At 38.3% G+C, this 25378-nt stretch overlaps 1 protein-coding gene and 1 non-coding gene across 38 annotated transcripts; one reads left to right on the forward strand and one right to left on the reverse strand.

The window, feature by feature from the left end:
• Positions 1-3689: 3689 nt before the first annotated feature.
• On the reverse strand, positions 3690-8884 carry LOC112715715 (F-box protein 7-like). Of its 37 annotated transcripts, none has more exons than XM_072204977.1 (11): positions 8659-8884; positions 8438-8590; positions 8002-8169; positions 7604-7667; positions 7143-7200; positions 6765-7027; positions 5545-5661; positions 5340-5460; positions 5138-5210; positions 3983-4464; positions 3690-3863 (listed from the first exon to the last, which is right to left on the reverse strand). In XM_072204977.1, exons 7-10 carry the CDS (start codon positions 5647-5649, stop codon positions 4386-4388), a joined length of 378 nt encoding a protein of 125 aa, XP_072061078.1. In that variant the 5' UTR covers positions 5650-5661; positions 6765-7027; positions 7143-7200; positions 7604-7667; positions 8002-8169; positions 8438-8590; positions 8659-8884; the 3' UTR covers positions 3690-3863; positions 3983-4385. The 37 variants fall into 36 exon arrangements, with proteins under 37 accessions (XP_072061104.1, XP_072061078.1, XP_072061105.1 ...); XM_072205003.1 differs by having other exon boundaries at positions 3983-4087; XM_072204996.1 differs by having other exon boundaries at positions 3983-4087; positions 7989-8169; positions 8659-8873.
• Positions 8885-22470: 13586 nt separating this feature from the next.
• On the forward strand, positions 22471-22578 carry LOC112719272 (small nucleolar RNA R71). Its single transcript, XR_003161580.1, has one exon. It is a non-coding gene; the product is annotated as a small nucleolar RNA R71 (small nucleolar RNA).
• The last annotated feature ends 2800 nt before the right edge of the window (positions 22579-25378 follow it).

The raw sequence follows: 25378 nt of genomic DNA on the forward strand, positions 1-25378 counted from the left end.
ATCTCTGCTTTCCTACTGTCTTCTTCTTCAAGCACGCAAGGCTCCTTCCATGGCAAGCTGTATGCAAGGGTTTCACCGTTTTCAGTGGCTACCTCCCATCCTCTCAGTGGAAATGTTCAACGCACCCTGTCACGGCACGGCTATCTATCTGTCGGTTCTCAATCAGGCCGGAATAGAATCCAGTGATTCTTTTGTGTCTGTCACTAACGCCCCGCCCTCAGGAGTTTGAAGCTCGTCACAGTCATTCAATCATTGAATCCTACTCAGAATACCACAGACAAGGTTTAGACCTTCCGGATTCTCTTGAATGCCGCCATCAGTTCTAGCTTATACCACGAAGATTCCGATTAAAGAATCCAAGAGATATCTACTTAATCTAAGGTAGAACGGAGGTGGTTGTCAGGCACACGTTCATAGTTGAGAATGATGATGAGTGTCACGGATCATCACATTCATCCGGTTTAAGAACAAGTAATATCTTAGAATGGAAGCAAGCATGATTGAATGAAAAACAGTAGTAATTGCATTAATCCATCAAGACACAGCAGAGCTCCTCACCCCCAACCATGGGGTTTAGAGACTCATGCCGTGGAAGGTACACAAAGAAACGTGTAAAGTGTCATGAGGTACAGATACAATGTCAAAAGATCCTATTAATAGTGAACTAGTAACCTAGGGTATACAGAAATGAGTAAATGACATAAAAGTCCACTTCTGGGTCCACTTAGTGTGTGCTTGGGCTGAGCATTGAAGCTTTCATGTGTAGAGACTTTTTCTGGAGTTAAACGCCAGCTTTCATGCCAGTTTGGGCGTTTAACTCCAAGTTTCATGCCAGTTCCAGCGTTAAACGCTGGAAATTCTGAGGCTGATTTGCCACGCTGGTTTGGGCCATCAAATCTCGGGCAAAGTATGGACTATTATACATTTCTGGAAAGCCCAGGATGTCTACTTTCCAACGCCGTTGAGAGCGCGCCAATTGGGCTTCTGGAGCTCCAGAAAATCCACTTCGAGGGCAGGGAGGTCAGAATCCAACAGCATCTGCAGTCCTTTTCAGTCTCTGAATCAAATTTTTGCTCAGGACCCTCAATTTCAGCCAGAAAATATCTGAAATCACAGAAAAACACACAAACTCATAGTAAAGTCCAGAAAAGTGAATTTTAACTAAAAACTAATAAAAATGTACTAAAAACTAACTAGATCATACTAAAAACATACTAAAAACAATGCCAAAAAGCGTATAAATTATCTGCTCATCAGTGAGCATGAAATTGGCAACGTTTACAAGAGGACAAAGTAACGTTCCAAGGCTTGATGTTCAACATTATGCAAGGAAAAAGAAAAGTTCTGGTGCCAACGTTAGAGAGAACGTTGGTACACCAACGTTACTTCCAACATTTTACTTTCTGGAAATTGAAAAAAAAATCCACGCGTACGCGTGCATGACGTGCACGCATGGATAGGCCAACGTTGGAGGAAGCGTTGCTAAGCCAACGCTGAGGCCAACGTTCGCGATTAGCTTTCAAAAATTGGAGTTGGCAAACTTTGCATCGACGCGTACGCGTCAATGACGCGTATGCGTGGACATACGTTTTTAGCCCAACCATGTGCATGCACAGGCAACGCAGACTCGTGAAGTGGCAAATTCTACCATCCACACGTATGCGTGACTGCGCGAACGTTGGTGAACCAACGTTGAGTCAAACGTTGCTGGCAACACCCATACTTCATTTTTCTCAAGTAACGTTTGACCCAATGTTTTTATACAAACGTGGACACCAATGTTAAGGCTAATTTCATTCTAAAATGCACCAATACAGAATATGAATTATAATTGCCAATGCCCATCATCAAAGAATCACTCCTAACTGCTTCAATAAAGGCCAAGGTCCACATCCAAGTATTTGAAGATCCAATGGAGATGGAAAGAAGGTTATAAATAGAAGAGTTGTTGAAGATTGAAGAGAGCTCTGTGGGAGGCCCTTAGGGGGCTCTGGAAGTTCAGAACTCTGATTTTCATTTTCTCTGCATTTTCTTTTAGTTTTATGTACTTTCTTTTCTTTGCTTTTCTTTTTCTTTTTGTGGGGGTGGGGGGGCACAACTAGAAAATGGATAAATACAAACAGATTTACAGACAGATTTAGTCTTTATTACAGACGGATTTTTGGTTACCGACGGATTTTGTCCTTCTGTAAAAGCCCCGTCGGAAATTATTTACTGACGGATTTTTTTCGACGGAATATTACCGACGAATTTTTACTAGTTACCGATGGATTTTCCCTCTGTAAATTCTCCCTTCATTTCCTGAAGGCGACAAACTTACAGACAGATTCTTCGTCTATAATTACAGACGGATTTTCAGACGAATTTTCTGTCTGTAATTACACATAGATTTTCAGACAAATTTTCTGTCTATAATCACAGACAGTTTTTCAGACAGATTTTTCGTCTGTAATTACAGACGAATTTTCCGACAGATTTTCCGTCTGTAATTTAAACTTTGGAAAATCATGTCTACAGACAGAAAATCCGTCTGTAAATCTATCTGTAAGGTAAAATAGAATTTTTTTTACTTTTTCTAATTACAAAATAAACTTGTTTTCATACAAAATAAATATATATTTAATACAAATTTTTATCTAATTTATATTCGAATATTTATAATATTTTAAAAAATAAACAAATTCATCGTATTAAAAATAAACAATATTTACAATAAATTATTCAATATGAATTGAAGATACAGTTGAAGTGATTTCATTTGTTCTAGGATCAGCACTTTCTAATAAACGCCACAAGGATCTTCTTTAACCAGAAGGGCAAGAACATTGAGTGAGCTCCATGTTTTTGTCACATTGCTGCTTGAATCTCCCAAAGTAACAGCAAAGACAGCATCAAATCCTCCTGCTCCTGGAACTCCAGCCAACAACACTCCTTCGAAGTTCAGTGTAGCATCTAAAAGTTTTGTTTGTGATTCTGGTTCAATCTGCATGAATTGCAAGGAAAGAGTAGTGATATTCTACCAGCAGATATAATTTATAATCAACATCATTCAAACAGAAGAAGCCTAATAATAAGTGCCAAATCAATGAAAGGAACTTACAGGAACACCTGCAGCCTCACCCATTAGGCGCATATGATATCTAATCCCAAGCATAGCTTCTTTTGCACCTAGCAATGCTTTAATAACTGCTTCCTTGTTGGGTTCAGAAGCTTGCTCTATCCACTGCGAGAATTGCATTTTCAACATCAACACAAGAAGAAAAGCAAGAACATGAGAGCCTGAAGTGTAGTCTCAAGAACATGATATCACATATGTGCATTAGAAATTTAGTCACACCACTTGAAACTGAAAACCAGGCAAACAATAAAGTTGGATATATAATCTCTTTCAAACCCATCAAAAGTCAACTTAATTGTATAAGTCTAATAGTAAAGATGTCCTATCTCATTAAAATAACTAATAAACAGGAATGTAGAAATTTAATCTAATGCAAGGCATACCATAAGGCCAAAATATTCTAGTTATTTAACAGTGAGCATTATCAATCAGTTTACTCTACATCCACAAGAGTACAAATTTTAATTTTTATGTTACTTCCATTAATTAAACAACCACAAATGATTTGAAAGAAATACCTTTTTGATCTGAGCTTGCTACAGCAATCAATCACATATTTATATGCATTACATTGTTCCTTTGCTAATTTACTCAAAAAGTTCAGTTGAATTTCTAACTGCGAATTCGCCTCTGACAATCTTCTCCATGTGTCCAGGGATTTCTAAGGGTCAGACTTTTGCCATTTTTTTACAGCACCAACCATTGATGGCGTAGATGAACTACCAGTTCCTGGTTCTCCTAGTAACTAAAAAATGATATATAGTCAGAATATTAACCAATAGACTTCATATTCTTCTGATAAGAAAGTCATTCAACCTGAAGTAAAAGGAAAATATGGGGGTATAAGAGATTTAAATTGCTTACCAGAGTCATCAAAGGTGGTAAAGAGAACTCAGTCCTCTCATGGTCCCAGTTTCCATTCAGAATGTCACTGATAACTTCTGGTGCAGGAAATGCTTGTGCTGCAACCTGCAATGTCAGCAAAACAATGTCTAGTCACTGTAAGAGATAACCAATAGAAAATAGAAAATAAAGTTGTAAATCCTGTTTTCTGTTCTATTTTCTGTTTTCACTTTTTCCTTCATAAAATCCAGAAAATAGAAAATGCTGAAAATAAAAAACGCAAACCAAATGCAACATTAGATTTTTCATTTCTGTGTAAAATAGTAGCTGTTTAGCAGTAGTCCATATTAACCAGCTTAAGGAAACAAAATAAAGAGTTAATTTCAACAAATCAAGCAAGTTACAAATCAGGAGTTAATTTTTCTCATTCAAGCATGATGCTGTTGTTGTGACTTGTGAGAGGAGCTACTCCTGTAGTTGCACTTTGTTTATTCAGTTTACTCCTGTAGTAGTTACAACAAGGAACAAAGCTAACACTACTACTAATTATATTAATAATAGGAATCATAAGCAGCAACAAGAAATTCTATCACTATAGGATTATATAAAAGAACACACATTTGTTTAATTAACACTATTATTAGACATAATTAAACAGAGCATCAATATCAATACTTATATATTATTCTATACACATTAGATAGCAACCTACTAACGGCATGTCTTTCCTTAAATTTCAAGCATATAAGATTTTTCTTTCATTAGCTACTGATGAGAGTCAAATTTGAAGTTATAATAAGGAATGAATATAATACCAGCTGGTAGTTGCCTAAATTACTATAAAAAATTATTCTGACCATATCTTAAAATAAAGTGAAACTTAACACATTTATCATGTCTAATTACATAGAATTGATACAATAATGAAACCAATTTAAGATTATAGAGCCAACTACACATGAAAACTAATTAGCTTCTATGCGAATTTTCTAAGAATGCTTCAGAACTTCTAATTTGTTTATGACTAGGCACACTTCTGAAGAATTAGTCCCAGAAGCCATAAATAAGAAATAGTTCAAATAATTCATGCTACTTAATAGCAAGGTAATAAAGATTAACAATAGAAATAATCATAATGCACATTTCCTAGCGACACACAGAGATATAAATGCATACCAGATGAACTCGATTAGTAATTTCCACTCTGCAACTCCGACTCGAATGTAGGTATTTCTACTCACATAAATACCTGACATGTGGAAGCATAAGAAGAAGGCACCAGCTTGATTACATTAAAATGAAAAGGAAGAGAAAAAAAAAGATTGAACCATTACATGTTTCCAATTAATATAATGAAAGGAGCAGGCAATAAGGTTACCCAATAAGAGATTGTTGTTCTTAGCATTAGTTTGCAACCTTGGTCGTGAGAGCCACATTTTACGCCATGAGCCATTATATTTTGATTGAAGAATCCTATAGTTTTCTACCACTCCAGAGAGCTTCATAAAAGAGACTCCAAAATTAGAACTTAAAATATTTATGTGCAGTCAAACCTCCACATTCAAAAGCTCTAGCAAGTTTACCTGCCAAGCCTTCATGCATGCAACGCGCCAAAACATAGGGTTACGAATTGTGTACCTCCATTTTCGACACATACAAGATGCCTTTCCCAAGACATATGGAGTCATTCGAGCAAAGACCTGTAAATATACATTCAATATATTTGTTTCTGAGAGTTTTTTCAATATAACAGAGTTTCCAGCATAAATCGGTGTCCTAATTTTAACATTCGACCCTTGAATATCAGACTAAATACTCAATGTACAGAAGTTAAAAAAAGCTTTATTAACATAGGTATGTTTAAGATTAATACAAGTTCTCTTTGGAAAAAAAATAATTAAAGAAATGGATAAAAGATCTTCATAAATTTTAATCATCAATAAAAATAAAACCTACGCAGAAAAGTTTTTTAATTTTTTAATTCTAGAATTCAAATCACATTCAAATCCAGACAATGCGCCTTAAAAATTGAACCAGTAAACAAGAAAAAACAAATAATGAACAGCTCTAGCTAAAATATCTACAAACAAATAACGAGCTAAGATTAACTGATTAATAACTTTGTGGTTGATTAGAACGTCAGATCTAAGGAAATTTAAATATCCAGTTTTTGATACAATGCAAAGCAATGTGACAAAAAAAACACACAGTTTCCTAAGGATCCAATTTTCTTTAACTAACATAGAAAAGAAAAAAAGAGGGAAAAAATCCATTCACACTAGTCCAATGAAACCTTTTTTTTGTTACAAAGATCCTTTGGCAACAAACATGGATCTGATTTGCTTTTTAGTATTTTGACGATGGTCATAGAAAATTCAGTCACAAAGCTTCAGTGACTGAGCACTCCATTAAAAAGAGCAGCTTGGTTGACAACATTAATCTTAAACATTAACATTAAGACACTTCAGTATACTCATCTGAGCAGAGGCTTTCATGTTGAAGTGACTTTGAATTGAATATGCTAACTTCCTTTAATTGGATGTTCTTAGTTTAATAAATAAAAAGATGTTTTTTTTTTCAAAGGTGGTAATCCTTCATTGATTAGAAAGAAATTGGGCAAAAAAGCCTCAGACAAGATATATAAGTGTTTCTGGCAAAAAAAATCTGCAATTGGGGGAAACGGGGATCAGACTTCCAAATTTTAGTTCAAGCACAGGGAAATTTCCAAGAGCAAATTGACACCATCCTAAAAGGTAAAAGATATCAGAATTTTATTGCAAGAGCAGCAGGAGCTTGGAGTTACCTGGACACCAAGAGAGAGAAATGAACTTGCCAACAGAGTTGCAAGATTGGCGGCAGAAGAGAGTCTGAGTCGTTACTGGACAACATCGCCTCCCGGAGCAGTAAGGTACATCTTCAAAGCAAAGGCGGATAGAGTCTCTCCTCAGCAAACCACGGGTTTCAATCATTCAATGTTTCATGGTTACCCAATTGTTTGGGGTAGGGTAGTCAAGGAAACCACGGTTGGGGAAGCAAGACGGAGAAGGAATCAGAGCTTCAGAGCGGCTATATATGCATGTGTGCGACAAACCATTTAATTACTTATTATTACTCAATAATTATTATTAGCTAATAGCTAGCTTAATTAATTTCAAAGATACATATAATTATATATGTATACTTAGGGACAACAGCTGCATCTTCAATAGAAGGGTGGCTCATGAGAATTCCTTCAAGTTCTGCCGGAGCCAATGCATCAATAAAATAGAAAAAAAAATATACATAAGCATATTACATGTGCTACTCTATTCACTAGTAGAATGGTTCAAGTTAGATGACTTCATGAATCTTTTCTTAAATTAACAATGGATGCAAAAATCAGTCCACAGATCAAGATAAAGAGACTCAAGATATAAGTTTTGCTTTCATGTTATCTGACTCTAGAGAAGGGTCAGTATGAATGTGTAGTAGGAAAGGTTAGCTTGAATTTGGCAAGAAGCTGATTTTACAACCAAAACTTCGAATGTTAACTACTGACCTTTGCACCATGGCTCCAAATTTAAGAGTTTTTGTAGTATTGCAGGTCTGTCTCATCTAAAAATAATCTTTGACCTTGTAAAGCAGAAAAAGCCATCAACATACCTGATTTAGTTTCCCCTTTGTGAGAATCTTCTATATAGTCTTCCCTTATCTCCACAAGACCCTCCTGTGCCAAAATCAAATATCATCACAAGCAAATCAATCAGTTAAGAAAACTTCATGAACACTTTCATATGCATGCATGATAAAAGCACAAGACGGATCAAGTCCCATTAAAAATGTATCACAAGAATATATTTGCATTCAATGTCATATGCTAAGGAGTAATGTACATTACATTGCACCAGAGGTCCATATTTCCCAGCTTTAAAATATTAAAAACAAAATTAACAAATCAAATAAAAATAAATCCTTCAAAATAATAATAATAATAAAGAAAAAATATGCATCAACAGGTTCAACAATGCCTTTTAAGTCCAAACCATACATTAGAAACGCACCGCAGCTTCAGCAATTGTTTGACCGAAAAATATGGCCTCTGCTTGAAGGTCCTTGATCATGGCTTCTAGAGAATCAAGTTGTGACTCTAATCCCTTCCCTCTCCATTTCAATATCTCAGCGGTCTATTTGGAAGTTCTCTCTGCATAATATCCTTCTCCCAAAAGAACCTACGAATCAAAACAAAACCACTTCTCAAACATGGAAAGCAAAAATGTAGGAATTGAACAGGGCAAAAACAGAACCTACCTGAATAAAATACAAGGTACCATTTATTGAAATATAAAACTATATGACACATAAAATTCCAAGTTTTCCATTTTTTATCACTCAAGTTTTCTGTGAACGCACCACATATTAAAGCCTTTCTCAAGTGCAAAATTAAGAGAAAGCAAAAATAGAGGGAATAAGAAAAAGAGAAAAAGGAATAAACCTCACCTCAACTAAACTGAATAGATGGTTGCAAATGGTTGTGAGAGTAAGATTGATAATGTTGTTGTTAGGGTTTGTTGGTTTGTTTAGTGTGTAATGGTTTTGATTGTTGCAAAGAACGAAAGAAAGGGATGAATACAGTGATTCCTGAAGCCATACCTGAACAGCACAGGAACTATGATTTCAAATGAGAAGAATTCAAAATTGAATGTCATGCAAAATCATACCTGAACCGATGGATGAGTGCAGTTATTCCTAAACCGGTGGATGAAGATGACCAGCGAAGGAAGCTCCTACGATGGAGATCGTGGACGGAGCGATGGAGAGAGTGGCGGCGGTGAAAGAAGCTCCTACCATGGAGAGAGCGTGGATGGAGAGAGGAAGAAGCTCCTGCGATGGAGTGTGTGGAGTGTGAATGGATCGAGAGAGTAGGATCTGAGTCAGGGTTAACTCAATATTTCCGACGGATTTTATTTAAATTAATAATTTAATAAAACGCGCGTTTCGTCTACTTAATTACAGACAAAAAATTCATCTGTAACTATTTTTTACAAAAAAAATCATTTTTCTGACAGAATTATCGACGGATTCTCTTTTCCGTTTGTAATTTATGCTAATCCATTTTTTTTTTGTTTTTCGACAAAAAATTCCTCTGAAATTCTCTCTGTATTTCCGTGGATAAAATCCGTCAGAAATATCCGTCTATAATAACTAGTTTTCTAGTAGTGGGGGGCCTGAGACACTGATACTAAAACTTTCCCCTATTTTCTTTTCTCTATAACTTTTCAATTCTGCAATGTAATTTTCATTTTCATTTTCCATTCTTAGAGCTGTGAACAACTAAACCTCTTTCATTGGGTTAGGGAGCTCTGTGTAATTCAATGGATCAATATTAGTTTTCATATTTCTTCTTCTTTCTTTTCTCTTGATCTTGCTAGAAAGCTTTCGTTCTTCATCCAATTGGATAGTTGTCTTGAAAAAGAAGCTATTCATAAATGGATCTCCTCTGAACCTTGGAAGAAGAATGAGGAGATCATGCTACAAATACTTTCTCACATTAGATTAGATTGGGGTTTGGATGGATATCGTGACATGTAATCCTACCAACACTTTGATCTATGAATATGTGTGGTATAATCAGTGACTGCACTTTGGGCAATTGTTCATGCTTAGAGAGATTAGATTGCCAAGGAATTGGGATCTAATCACCTAAGATTGCCTAGGAGGTCAATGAATGCATTGATTGAGGAAGAGATGAAAATGAATTTGATCCGGAGAATTATAACATCTCCGGACCCCAATGAGCTTTCCCATCTCTGTTCTACCTATTCTTTTACATTATGTCTTTAATTTGATGGTCAATTTCTCCATTCCCATTTAACTTCTTGCAATTTAAGTTTCTGCATTTATATTTTTGCAATTTAATTTCAGCTATTTAATTTCTTGCTTTTTAAGTTTCTCGCCAATTTTACTTTATGCGACCCTAATTTCAAATCGATTTTAGTTCAACTAGAACAATTCTCTAATTAACATTGATCAACCAACCAATCCCTGTGAGATTCAACCTCACTCTACAGTGAGTTTTACTTGACGATAATCCGGTGCACTTGCCGGTAGGAAATTTGTTGCGAGACAAGTTTTTGTGACATCACCCTCCCTTCCCCTTCATCTTTATATACTCCCCCATCCCACACAACAACCACAATAAATTACATATGTTCCCTCTCTGCCTCTATATCCCTCTATCCCTTTAAACGCAACCCCATTCACAACTTCCCAAGGCCACCCCCTTACCCCCTTCTCCTCCTCTTTTACACTCTGTTCTTCTGTCTTTCTTCTCTATTTTACTTAAAAAAAGAATATTTTAGCATTAATTTTTATTTTCTTCTTTTTCACTTTCTTTTTCCTCTTTGTATTTCTCTAATTTGCTCGGGAACGAGCAAAAATTTTAAGTTTGGTGTTGTCGCTTTGCTTGTGTCTTTTGTTAATTTCATGGCACCAAAGACCACTCAAACCTCCAAAAAGAGGAAAGGAAAGGAACTGACCACCGGTTCTCATGTTGCATTAAGATTTTGCTCTAAATTGCATGAAGAGCATTTTTTTTGTAGGTTACTAGCAATAGGCCTGTACTTCCGGAAGTGCGATTTACACTCCAACCGGATGAATATTTGGAAATTCAGTACCAAATTCAGATACGAGGATGGCAGTTCTTGTGTAATCCGCATATGGAGGTCGGACAATTGATGATTCAAGAATTTTATGGGAATCTGTGGATCACATACAAGGATGTTTCTGGAGTTAATGAAAGGAACCACAAAAGCTTTGTGAGGGGAAGACTCATTGATTTTAGTCCAGAGACTATTCGACAGACCCTCCAATTACCACCAGTTGTGCCCACACTTTGATGCTACAGTGAGAAGGTGAACAGAGATCAGCAATTGGAGAAAGTGCTCGCTGATATTTGCATTCCATAGGCTCAATGGAAGTTTGGCGCAGAGGGGAAGCCGTGCCATCTCAAAAGCAGTGACTTGACTCCTTTGGCTAGGGGATGGCTAGAATTTATCCGGAGATCTATCATGCCCACTAGCAACCGGTCCGAGTGCACTGTGGACCGGGCCATTATGATTTATTACATCATAAAGGGAGAGATATTGGAAGTAGAGGACGTTATTGCTCAGCAAATCTATCACGTCGCCACTAACACCGTTAAGAATGCCAGGTTAGGTTCTCACATCTCATCTACTACCATCTCTGTGAGGCCGCTAGGGTAAAGATAGAAAATGACTTCCCTATTCCAGTCGAGTGACCTATCACGAAGAAGACTATGAAACTGGTCAGGGAATACCAGAGTCTCCCCAGAATAGAACAAGTGGAAGAAGAAGCTCAATAGGACCAGCCACCACTGCCTCAGGGACACTACTTTCCACCCCAAGAATACTTGCAGCAGCTCACATCCTCCATTGAGCAGATGAGGATCACACAGGATAGCCGCTGGCAATAGTACACTACGTCTATTGAGGAGATGAGGGTGACACAAAACAACTGTTGGAAGCATCTTACCACCACCCTTGATCAGATGAGAGCTACTCAGAAATCTCAGTGCTAGGAGATTTATTAGCTGAGACAGGATTATAGCCACCTAAGAGGACCGTACGTATCACAGCCAGAGGAGACAGATCCCCACCAAGGAGATTGAGGTGGCTTAGTTCCTTTCATTTCCTATATTATTTTACCATTACTATGTTAGGTTCCTATTTTCTGCTATTTTATCTTAGTTATTGCATGATCCTTTGTTATTTCAATTCCTAGGTTCTAGTTTAATTTGCTATTTTTATTCTGTTATTTGCTTTTAGTTCTGAAAAAATGTCTCATGTATTTCTCACTGAGCTTGAATTCAAAAGAAAAAGAAGAAAAATGATGTATTGCATGAGAAATAGAGTTTATAACAAAGAGTAGTCATACTTACTTCAATGTGGTAGTATTCTTTGTGATTCTGAATGCATAGTTGAATTTGAGTCAAGGGATGTTGATGTATAACAAACAGGAATTTAGAGAAATATTATGAATTCTTTGAAGTTAATGATAGCTTAATCTTTGAAGAAAAAGAAACAGCAAAAGAAAAAAAAATATAAAAGCAAGGTCCAAGGCTTTGAGCATCAATGACTAGGGAGATCAGACATGATTAAAAGCTCAAAGAGTTATTTTCCTAGTCATATGGTTGTGGTGTAGATGTGTCAAGCAATCCTTGAGACAGAACACTAAGAGTCGAGATCAAACGCAATTAACAGAGTATGCCAAAGGCTTTGAGCACCACTATCTAGAAGTAACTGAAAGAAAAATCAGAACTTCAAGAGAGTTTCCCAATTAAGTGCTTATGGTGTTTTTGTGTCAAGTGGAGCTTGAGACGAAACATTTAAAGTCATGGCTAGGCTCAAGGTGTAAAGCACCAAAGAAAAGAGAATTAAATGAAATTTGCTGTGTTCAAGGATTAAACTGAAGTATAAAGGATTAGAGAATTCATAATATTATCCATATTCTAACTCCGAATGACAATGACATTCCTCCAATTCAATGGAGAGTGAGATGCCAAAACTATTCAGTATTGTAATAGATAAACCCCACTTCAAGAAGAGATACGAGCCTAATTGAACTCTCACTTCTCATGCAAATTCACATCTTAATCATGTATTAGTTTTAGTTGCTTAAGGAGAAGCAACAATTCAAGTTTGGTGTTGTGATGCGTGAGCATCTTTCCTATCTTCTCCTAGTGAATTTGCATTCAAATTGTTGAGTTTAATCAAGAATTAATTATCTTTTAGCCACTATGAATGCTACTTTGAGTTGGGTGTAATTCTGTTTATTTCAGGTAGCATTTCAGACGAATTTGACAGAGTTTGCATGAAGAAACGAAGCCACATAAGAATAAAGAAGTGGCACCTAACTTGGATTCTCCAAGTTTGGTGGTGCACGGAATTGTGATTACACTTTTCACAACTCCGGTACAACTAACCAGCAAGTGCACTAGGTCGTCCAAGTAATAAAACCTTACACGAGTAAGGGTCGATCCCACGGAGATTGCCGGCTTAAAGCAAGCTATGGTCATCCTGTAAATCTTAGTCAAGCGAATTCCATTGGTTATGAGTTTTGATAATTGAAAGATAAATAAAACACAAATTAAAATAAAGATACTTATGTAATTCATTGGTGGGAATTTCTGATAAGCGTTTGGAGATGCTTTGTTGCTTCTGAACCTTTGCTTTTCAATTGTCTTCATCCAATAATGTGTGCTTCCTTCCATGGCAAGCTGTATGTTGGTGGATCAATGTTGTCAATGGCTACCATTTGTCTTCTCAGTGAAAATGGTCCAGCTACCGTTTCTATACGGCTAATCAACTGTCGGATTTCTCGTCTCGAATGAAAAATACCAGGCACATCTACCGCACGGCTAATCATCTGTAGGTTCTCACTTATGTCAGAATAGGATCTCTCTATCCTTTTACACACTGTCACTACGCCCAACATTCGTGAGTTTGAAACTCGTCACAGTCATCCCATCCCAGATCCTACTCGGAATACCACAGACAAGGTTTAGACTTTTCGGATCTCGAGAATGCTGCCAATTGGTTATAGCCTATACCACGAATGTTCTAATCTCACGGACTCGGTCCGTGGATCAGAGACCCAAGAGACTATTCTCCGGCTGTCATCCAATGACTACGTTGAACATCCTGTAGACCACTTGTGATTGTCAGGCACGCGGATCTTGACTAGGCGAGTAACGAAGATAGTGGGTGATTGTCACGGATCACCCCTTCATTCTGACTTAACTGAATTGAGTACGAGAGTATGTCTTAGAGAAGAAGTATGTGTGAATTGAAAGAGAAACAATAGTACTTGCATTAATTCATGAAGAACAGCAGAGCTCCGCACCTTAATCTATGAGGTGTAGAAACTTCACCGTTGGAAAATACATAAGAGAAAAAGGTCTAGGAAAATGGCCGAATGGCCAACCTCCCCCAAATATGAAAATCGCATAAAAGTCTCCACTACAATAGTAAAAAGTGCTATTTATACTAAACTAGTTACTAAGGATTACAGAAAATAAGTAACTAAGTGTAGATAATGCAGAATTCCACTTCAGGGGCCCACTTGGTGTGTGCTTGGGCTGAGCATTGAGCTTTACACGTGCATATGCTTTTTCTTGAGTTAAATGCCAGCTTGGATGCCAGTTTGGGCGTTTAACTCCAGTTCTGATGCCAGTTCCGGCATTTTATGCCAGAAAAGGGTCTCTGGTGGGCGTTTGAACGTCAGTTTGAGCCATCAAATCTCGGGCAAAGTATGGACTATTATACATTGAGGGAAAGACCAAGATGTATACTTTCCAACGCAATTAAGATCCACCAATTGGGCTTCTGTCGCTCCAGAAAATCCACTTCGAGTGTAGGAGGGTCAGAATCCAACAGCATCTGCAGTCCTTTCTCAGCCTCTGAATCAGACTTTTGCTCAGGTCCCACAATTTTATCCAGAAAATACCTAAAATTACAGAAAAATACACAAACTCATAGTAAAGTCCAGAAATATGATTTTTGCATAAAAACTAATAAAAATGTAATAAAAAGTAAGTAAAACTTACTAAAAACTATGTAAAAACAATGCCAAAAAGCGTATAAATTAACCGCTCATCACAACACCAAACTTAAATTGTTGCTTGTCCCCAAGAAACAAAAACAAAATAGGATAAAAAAAAGAGAATATACAATAAATTTCAAAATATCAATGAAGCTTAGTTCTAATTAGATGAGCGGGACTAGTAGCTTTTTGCTTTTGAACAGTTTTGGCATCTGACTTTATCCTTTGAAGTTCAGAATTATTGGCATCCATTGGAACTCAGAATTCAGATAGTGTTATTGATTCTCCTAGTTTAGTATGTTGATTCTTGAACACAGCTACTTATGAGTCTTGGCCGTGACCCTAAGAATCTTGTTTTTCAGTATTACCACCAGATACATAAATGCCACAGACACCTAACTGGGTGAACCTTTTTAGATTGTGACTCAGCTTTGCTAGAGTCCCCAGTTAGAGGTGCCCAGAGTTCTTAAGCACACTCTTTTTGCTTTGGATCACGACTTTAACCACTCAGTCTCAAGCTTTTCACTTGGACCTTCATGACACAAGCACATGGTTAGGGACAGCTTGAATTAGCTGCTTAGACCAGGATTTTATTCCTTTGGGGCCTCCTATCTATTAATGCTCAAAGCCTTGGATCCTTTTTACCCTTGCCTTTTGGTTTAAAGGGCTATTGACTTTTTCTGCTTGATTTTTCTTTTTCTTTCTTTTTCTTTATGTTTTTGCCATTTTTTTCGAAAGCTTTGTGTTTTCCACTGCTTTTTCTTGCTTCAAGAATCAATTTTATGATTTTTCAGATTATTAATAACATTTCTCTTTTTTCATTATTCATTCAAGATCCAACAATTTTAACATTCATAAACTTCACTATCAAAAAATATGCACTGTTCAAGCATTCATTAAAAAAACTAAAAGTATTGCCACCACATCAAAATAATTAAACTATTTTCAAGATAGAATTCGAAATTCATGTACTTCTTGTTCTTTTGCAAATAGAAACATTTTTCATTTAAGAAAGGTGAAGGACTTATGGAACATTCATAGCTTTAAGACATAGACTTTAAACACTAATGATCATGTAATAAAGACACAAACATAGACAAAACATAAAGAAATGAAAAATAGAAAAACAAATAACAAGGAAATTAAAGAACAGGTCCACCTTAGTGACGGCGGCTAGTTCTTCCTCTTGAAGATCCTATGGAGTGCTTAAGCTCCTCAATATCTCTTCCTTGCCTTTGTTAATCCTCCCTCATGGCTCTTTGATCCTCTCTGATTTCATGGAGGATAATGGAGTGCTCTTGGTGCTCCACCCTCTTTCTAGTGATGGGCTTTTGAGATGAATCTTTCCATTTCCCATGACTCGAAGTTGGAAGCAACTGCCTTCCCTTTCCTCTTCCTAGAGGTTTCTCCAGCCTTAGATGCAATTAATGGTTATGGAAAAACAAAAAGCAGAGCTTTTTTCCACACCAAACTTAAAAGGTTTGCTCATATAGATTAAAGAAAGAAAAGATGGAGGTGTGTGAATGCTTCAGCCAAGGGGGGTTTTAGCTGGTTATGATGTGTGAAAATGAAGGAGTGATGAGGGGCTTATATAGGAGTGGAGTGGAGAGGGAATTCTTGTAATAGGGGTTGGGTTTGGGAGGGAGATGGTTTGAATTTGAATGGGTGGGGTGGTGCGCGAAATTGTGAACAATACTTTTCACAACTCTCATAATCCCCGGTCATGAACCCCAAAAACTTGGTAGCTCAGTACCATGGCATTACACAACTTCGCACAACTAACCAGCAGGTGCACTGGGTCGTCCAAGTAATAAACCTTACGCGAGTAAGGGTCGATCCCACGGAGATTGTTAGTATGAAGCAAGCTATGGTCATCTTGTAAATCTTAGTCAGGAAAACTCAAATGGATATGGTGATGAACGCATAAAAACACTAAGATAAAGATAGAGGTACTTATGTAATTCATTGGTAGGAACTTCAGATAAGCGCATGAAGATGCCTTCCCTTCCGTCTCTCTGCTTTCCTACTGTCTTCATCCAATCCTTCTTACTCCTTTCCATGGCACGCTTATGTAGGGTTTCACCGTTGTCAATGGCTACCTCCCATCCTCTCAGTGAAAATGCTGCCTATGCTCTGTCACAGCATGGGTAATCATCTGTCGGTTCTCGGTCAGGCCGGAATAGAATCCATCGATTCTTTTGCGTCTGTCACTAACGCCCCGCCTGCTAGGAGTTTGAAGCACGTCACAGTCATTCAATCATTGAATCCTACTCAGAATACCACAGACAAGGTTAGACCTTCCGGATTCTCTTGAATGCCGCCATCAGTTCTAGCCTATACCACGAAAATTCCGATTAAAGAATCCAAGAGATATTCACTCAATCGAAGGTAGAACGGAGGTGGTTGTCAGTCACACGTTCATAGGTGAGAATGATGATGAGTGTCACGGATCATCACATTCATCAAGTTGAAGAACAAGTGATGTCTTAGAACAAGAACAAGCGGAATTGAATGGAAGAACAATAGTAATTGCATTAATACTCGAGGTACAGCAGAGCTCCACACCTTAATCTATGGTGTGTAGAAGCTCCACCGTTGAAAATACATGAGTATAAGGTCTAGGCATGGCCGTGAGGCCAGCCTCCCAATGATCTAAGATAGCATAAAATGAAGATAGCTACCCCTTGATGTCTCAATACAATAGTAAAAGGTCCTACTTATAGAAAACTAGTAGCCTAAGGTTTACAGAAATGAGTAAATGACATAAAAATCCACTTCCGGGCCCACTTGGTGTGTGCTTGGGCTGAGCAATGAAGCATTTTCGTGTAGAGACTCTTCTTGGAGTTAAACGCCAGCTTTAGTGCCAGTTTGGGCGTTTAACTCCCATTTTGGTGCCAGTTCCGGCGTTTAACGCTGAGATTTCTGAGGGTGACTTTGAACGCCGGTTTGGGCCATCAAATCTTGGGCAAAGTATGGACTATCATATATTGCTGGAAATCCCAGGATGTCTACTTTCCAATGCCATTAAGAGCGCGCCAATTGGGCTTCTGTAGCTCCAGAAAATCCACTTCGAGTGCAGGGAGGTCAGAATCCAACAGCATCTGCAGTCCTTTTCAGTCTCTGAATCAGATTTTTGCTCAGGTCCCTCAATTTCAGCCAGAAAATACCTGAAATCACACAAAAACACACAAACTCATAGTAAAGTCCAGAAAAGTGAATTTTAGCTAAAAACTAATAAAAATATACTAAAAACTAACTAGATCATACTAAAAACACACTAAAAACAATGCCAAAAAGCGTACAAATTATCCGCTCATCACAACACCAAACTTAAATTGTTGCTTGCCCTCAAGCAACTAAAAATCAAAAAAGATAAAAAGAAGAGAATATGCAATGAATTCCAAAAACATCTGTGAAGATCAGTATTAATTAGATGAGCGGGGCTTTTAGCTTTTTGCCTCTGAATAGTTTTGGCATCTCACTCTATCCTTTGAAATTCAGAATGATTGGCTTCTTTAGGAACTTAGAATCTAGATAGTGTTAATGATTCTCCTAGTAAAGTATGATGATTCTTGAACATAGCTACTTATTGAGTCTTGGCCGTGGCCCAAAGCACTCTGTCTTCCAGTATTACCACCGGATACATACATGCCACAGACACATAATTGGGTGAACCTTTTCAGATTGTGACTCAGCTTTGCTAGAGTCCCCAATTAGAGGTGTCCAAGGTTCTTAAGCACACTCTTATTGCCTTGGATCACAACTTTATTTTCTTTCTTTTCTTTCTCTTTTTCCTTTTTTTTCGTTTTTTTTTTGAATAGTAATGCTTTTTCTTGCTTCAAGAATCATTGTAATGATTTTTCAGATCCTCAGTAACATGTCTCCTTTTTCATCATTCTTTCAAGAGCCAACATTCATGAACCACAAATTCAAGATACATATGCACTGTTTAAGCATACATTCAGAAAACAAAAATATTGCCACCACATCAAAATAATTAAACTGTTATAAAATTCAAAATTCATGCAATTCTTTCTTTTTCAATTAAGCACATTTTTTTATTTAAGAAAGGTGATGGATTCATAGGACATTCATAACTTTAAGGCATAGACACTAAGACACTAATGATCACAAGACACAAACATAGATAAACATAAGCACTGGAATTCGAAAAATAGAAAATAAAGAACAAGGAAATCAAGAAACGGGTCCACCTTAGTGATGGCGGCTCTTTCTTCCTCTTGAAGATCCTATGGAGTGCTTGAGCTCCTCAATGTCTCTTCCTTGTCTTTGTTGCTCCTCCCTCATGATTCTTTGATCTTCTCTAATTTCATGGAGGATGATGGAGTGTTCTTGGTGCTCCACCCTTAGTTGTCCCATGTTGGAACTCAATTCTCCTAGGGAGGTGTTTAGTTGCTCCCAATAGTTTTGTGGAGGAAAGTGCATCCCTTGAGGAATTTCAGGGATCTCATGGTGAGTGGGGTCTCTTGTGTGCTCCATCTTCTTCTTAGTGATGGGCTTGTCCTCATCAATGGGGGTGTCTCCCTCTATGTCAACTCCAACTGAATAACAGAGGTGACAAATGAGATGAGGGAAGGCTAACCTTGCCAAGGTAGAGGACTTGTCCGCCACCTTATAGAGTTCTTGGGCTATAACCTCATGAACTTCTATTTCTTCTCCAATCATGATGCTATGGATCATGATAGCCCGGTCTATGGTAACTTCGGACCGGTTGCTAGTGGGAATGATTGAGCGTTGTATAAACTCTAACTATCCTCTAGCCACGGGCTTGAGGTCATGCCTTCTCAATTGAATCGGCTTCCCTCTTGAATCTCTCTTCCATTGGGCGCCCTCTTCACATATGATCGTGAGGGCTTGGTCCAACCTTTGATCAAAGTTGACCCTTCTAGTGTAAGGATGTTCATCTCCTTGCATCATGGGCAAGTTGAACGCCAACCTCACACTTTCCGGACTAAAGTCCAAGTATTTCCCCCGAACCATAGTAAGATAATTCTTTGGATCCGGGTTCACACTTTGATCATGGTTCTTGGTGATCCATGCATTGGCATAGAACTCTTGAACCATCAAGATTCCGACTTGTTGAATGGGGTTGGTAAGAACTTCCCAACCTCTTCTTCGGATCTCATGTCGGATCTCCGGATATTCACCCTTTTTGAGTGAAAAAGGGACCTCGGGGATCACCTTCTTCAAGGCCACAACTTCATAGAAGTGGTCTTGATGCACCCTTGAGATGAATCTTTCCATCTCCCATGACTCGGAGGTGGAAGCTTTTGCCTTCCCTTTCCTCTTTCTAGAGGTTTCTCCGGCCTTGGATGCCATAAATGGTTATGGAAAAACAAAAAGCAATGCTTTTACCACACCAAACTTAAAAGGTTTGCTCGTCCTCGAGCAAAAGAAGAAAGAAGAGAGTAGAAGAAGAAGAAATGAGGAAGAAGGGAATGGCTTTGTGTTCGGCCAAAAGGGGAGAGAAATGGTGTTTAGGATGTGTGGAAATGAAGGAGTGAAGGAGGGTTTATATAGGAGAGGGGGATGAGAGGGTTCGGCCATTTGAGGGTGGGTTTGGGTGGGAAAGTGGTTTGAATTTGAATGGTGAGGTAGGTGGGGTTTTATGAAGGATGGATGTGAGTGGTGAAGAGAAAGATGGGATTTGATAGGTGAGGGGTTTTTTTGGGGAAGAGGTGTTGAGGTGATTGGTGGATGGGTGAAGAAGAGAGAGAGTGGTAGGGTAGGTGGGGATCCTGTGGGGTCCACAGATCCTGAGGTGTCAAGGAAACGTCATCCCTGCACCAAATGGCAAACAAAATCACGTTTTTAGCCATTTCTGGCGTTAAACGCCGGGCTGGTGCCCATTTCTGGCGTTTAACGCCAGCTTCTTGCCCCTTTCTGGCGTTTAACGCCAGTCTGGTGCCCCTTTCTGGCGTTAAACGCCCAGAATGGTGCCAGACTGGGCGTTAAACGCCCAACAGCTAACCTTACTGGCGTTTAAACGCCAGTGGGTGCGTCCTCCAGGGTGTGCTGTTTTTCTTCCTGTTTTTCATTCTGTTTTTGCTTTTTTCATTAATTTTGTGACTTCTCATGATCACCAACCTACAAAAAAAGATAAAATAACAAAAGAAAATAGTTAATTATAAAACATTGGGTTGCCTCCCAACAAGCGCTTCTTTAATGTCAGTAGCTTGACAGAGGACTCTCATGGAGCCTCACAGATATTCAGAGCCATGTTGGAACCTCCCAACACCAAACTTAGAGTTTGAATATGGGGTTTCAACACCAAACTTAGAGTTTGGTTGTGGCTTCCCAACACCAAACTTAGAGTTTGACTGTGGGGGCTCTGGTTGGCTCTGTTTTGAGGGAAGCTCTTCATGCTTCCTCTCCATGGTGATAGAGGGATATCCTTGAGCCTTAAACACGAAGGATTCTTCATTCATTTGAATGATCAATTCTCCTTTATCAACATCAATCACAGCCCTTGCTGTGGCTAGGAAGGGTCTGCCAAGGATGATGGATTCATCCATGCACTTCCCAGTCTCTAGGACTATGAAATCAGTAGGGATGTAATGGTCTTCAACTTTAACCAGAACATCCTCTACAAGTCCATGGGCTTGTTTTCTTGAGTTGTCTGCCATCTCTAGTGAGATTTTTACAGCTTGTACCTCAGAGATCCCTAACTTCTCCATTACAGAGAGGGGCATGAGGTTTACACTTGACCCTAAGTCACACAAGGCCTTCTTGAAGGTCATGGTGCCTATGGTACAAGGTATTGAAAACTTCCCAGGATCCTGTCTCTTTTGAGGCAGTTTCTGCCTAGACAAGTCATCCAGTTCTTTGGTGAGCAAAGGGGATTCATCCTCCCAAGTCTCATTTCCAAATAACTTGTCATTTAGTTTCATGATTGCTCCAAGGTATTTAGCAATTTGCTCTTCAGTGACATACTCATCCTCTTCAGAGGAGGAATACTCATCAGAGCTCATGAATGGCAGAAGTAAGTCCAATGGAATCTCTATGGTCTCAGTTTGAGCCTCAGATTCCCATGGTTCCTCATTAGGGAACTCATTGGAGGCCAGTGGACGCCCAGTGAGGCCTTCCTCAGTGGCGTTCACTGCCTCTTCTTCCTCCCAAAATTCGGCCATGTTGATGGCCTTGCACTCTCCTTTTGGATTTTCTTCTGTATTGCTTGGAATAGTACTAGGAGGGAGCTCAGTAATTTTCTTGCTCAGCTGACCCACTTGTCCTTCCAAATTTCTAATGGAGGACCTTGTTTCAGTCATGAAACTTTGTGTGGTCTTGATCAGATCAGAGACCATGGTTGCTAAGTCAGAGGTATTCTGCTTAGAACTCTCTGTCTGTTGCTGAGAAGATGATGGAAAAGGCTTGCTATTGCTAAACCTGTTTCTTCCACCATTATTGTTGTTGAAACCTTGTTGAGGTCTCTGTTGATCCTTCCATGAAAAATTTGGATGATTTCTCCATGAAGGATTATAGGTGTTTCCATAGGGTTCTCCCATGTAATTCACCTCTTCCATTGAAGGATTCTCAGGATCATAAGCTTCTTCCTCAGATGAAGCCTCCTTAGTACTGCTTGGTACATTTTGCATTCCAGACAGACTTTGAGAAATCATATTGACTTGTTGAGTCAATATTTTGTTCTGAGCCAATATGGCATTCAGAGTGTCAATCTCAAGAATTCCTTTCTTCTGACTAGTCCCATTGTTCACAGGATTTCTTTCAGAAGTGTACATGAATTGGTTATTTGTAACCATTTCAATCAGTTCTTGAGCTTCAGTATGCGTCTTCTTCAGATGAAGAGAGCCTCCAGCAGAGCTATCCAAAGACATTTTGGATAGTTCAGAGAGACCCTCATAGAAAATACCTATGATGCTCCATTCAGAAAGCATATCAGAAGGACACTTTCTGATTAATTGTTTGTATCTTTCCCAAGCTTCATAGAGGGATTCTCCTTCCTTCTGTCTGAAGGTTTGGACTTCCACTCTAAGCTTACTCAATTTTTGAGGTGGAAAGAGAACTTTGCCAAGAAGGCATTGACTAGCTTTTCCCAAGAGTCCAGGCTTTCTTTAGGTTGTGAGTCCAACCATGTCCTAGCTCTATCTCTTACAGCAAAAGGGAATAGCATAAGTCTGTAGACCTCAGGGTCAACCCCATTAGTCTTGACAGTGTCACAGATTTGCAAGAACTCAGCCAAAAACTGATGAGGATCTTCCAGTGGAAGTCCATGAAACTTGCAATTCTGTTGCATTAGAGAAACTAATTGAGGCTTAAGCTCAAAGTTGTTTGCTCCAATGGCAGGGATAGAGATGCTTCTCCCACAGAAATCGGGAGTAGGTGCAGTAAAGTCACCCAGCACCTTCCTTGCATTGTTGGCATTATTGTTTTCGGCTGCCATGTGTTCTTCTTCCTTGAAGAATTCGGTCAGGTTCTCTAAAGAGAGTTGTGCTTTGGCTTCTCTTAGCTTTCTCTTCAAGGTCCTTTCAGGTTCAGGATCAGCCTCAACAAGAATGCCTTTGTCTTTGCTCCTGCTCATATGAGAGAGAAGAGAACAAGAAATGTGGAATCCTCTATGTCACAGTATAGAGATTCCTTGAAGTGTCAGAGGAAAAGAAGAGTAGAAGACAGAAGTAGAAAATTCAAACTTATCAAAGGAGATGGAGTTCAAATTTTGCATTAAGGAATAGTGTTAGTCCATAAATAGAAGGATGTGAGAAGAAGGGAAGTGATTTTCGAAAATTAAGTAAAAATTTTGAAAACATTTTTGAAAAAAACATTACTTAATTTTCGAAAGTGAAAGTGGGAAAGAGATAAAGTGATTTTTGAAAAAGATTTTGAAATTAGAAATAAAAAAGATTTGATTGAAGACTATTTTGAAAAAGATGTGGTTAAGAAAATATGATTGGTTTTAAAAAAGATGTGATTGAGAAGATATGATTTGAAAAACATTTTAAAAAAGATTTGATTTTGAAAATTAAAAACTTGACTAACAAGAAAAGATATGATTCAAATATTAAACCTTTCTCAACAGAAAAGGCAGCATAATTGAAATGTTGAATCAAATCATTAATTGATAGTAAGTATCTTTGAAAAAGGAAAGAAATTGATTTTGAAAAAGATTTTGATTGAAAAATTGATTTGAAAAAGATTTGATTTTGAAAAAGTTTGAAAACCTGAAAAAAAAATTGCATTGAAAAACAGAATCTTCCCCCTTGTGCCATCCTGGCGTTAAACGCCCAGAATGGTGCACATTCTAGCGTTTAACGCCCAAAACGGCCCCTGGCTGGCGTTTAAACGCCAGTCTGTCCTTCTTCACTGGGCGTTTTGAACGCCAGCTTTTTCTGTGTAATTCCTCTGCTGTATGTTCTGAATCTTTAATTCTCTGTATTATTGACTTGAGAAGACACAAATTAAAAATATTTTTGGATTTTTAATAATAAGGAAAAATCAAAATGCAACAAGAATCAAATAACAATGCATGCAAGACACCAAACTTAGCAGTTTGTATACTACTGACACTAATGAGAATGCATATGAGACACAATAACACTCAAGTCAAGAGAATTCAAAGATCAGAGTAAGAAATCATCAAGAACAACTTGAAGATTAATGAAGACACATGCATGAATGCAAGAAGAACAAAGACATGCAATTGACACCAAACTTAAAATGAGAATAGAGTCTCAATAGGAAAAATATTTTTGGTTTTTATGATTTTGTAATTTTTTTGGATTTTTCGAAAATTAAGTAGAAAAGAAAATGAAGGTATCAAAATTCTTAATGAGAATTCCAGGAATCATGCAATGTTAGTCTAAAGCTTTAGTCTAAAGAAATTAGACATGGCTAGCCAAGCTTCAGCAGAACATTGCATTCAAGAGCTAAATTGATGAAGATCAATCAGCTTTGGTGATGATAAGAACATCACCTTGAAACACTAGAATTCATTCTTAAGAACTCTAAAAAAAAATACCTAATCTAAGCAACAAGATGAACCGTCAGTTGTCCATACTCGAACAATCCCCGGCAACGGCACCAAAAACTTGGTGCTGTTGCCGGATCTTGGCACTGATGTTACCGGACAAAAAGCTTGCTCAAAACTTGAACAATCCCCAACGGCGCCAAAAACTTGGTACGCGAAATTGTTAACAATACGTTTCACAACTCTCATAATCCCCGGTCATGAACCCCAAAAACTTGGTAGCTCAGTACCATGGCATTACACAACTTCGCACAACTAACCAGCAAGTGCACTGGGTCGTCCAAGTAATAAACCTTACGCGAGTAAGGGTCGATCCCACGGAGATTGTTAGTATGAAGCAAGCTATGGTCATCTTGTAAATCTTAGTCAGGCAAACTCAAATGGATATGGTGATGAACGCATAAAAACACTAAGATAAAGATAGAGGTACTTATGTAATTCATTGGTAGGAACTTCAGATAAGCGCATAAAGATGCCTTCCCTTCCGTCTCTCTGCTTTCCTACTGTCTTCATCCAATCCTTCTTACTCCTTTCCATGGCAAGCTTATGTAGGGTTTCACCGTTGTCAATGGCTACCTCCCATCCTCTCAGTGAAAACGCTGCCTATGCTCTGTCACAGCATGGGTAATCATCTGTCGGTTCTCGGTCAGGCCGGAATAGAATCCATCGATTCTTTTGTGTCTGTCACTAACGCCCCTCCTGCTAGGAGTTTGAAGCACGTCACAGTCATTCAATCATTGAATCCTACTCAGAATACCACAGACAAGGTTAGACCTTCCGGATTCTCTTGAATGCCGCCATCAGTTCTAGCCTAT

Source organism: Arachis hypogaea, chromosome 10, assembly GCF_003086295.3.
Source record: "Arachis hypogaea cultivar Tifrunner chromosome 10, arahy.Tifrunner.gnm2.J5K5, whole genome shotgun sequence".
Classification (NCBI taxonomy): domain Eukaryota; kingdom Viridiplantae; phylum Streptophyta; class Magnoliopsida; order Fabales; family Fabaceae; genus Arachis; species Arachis hypogaea.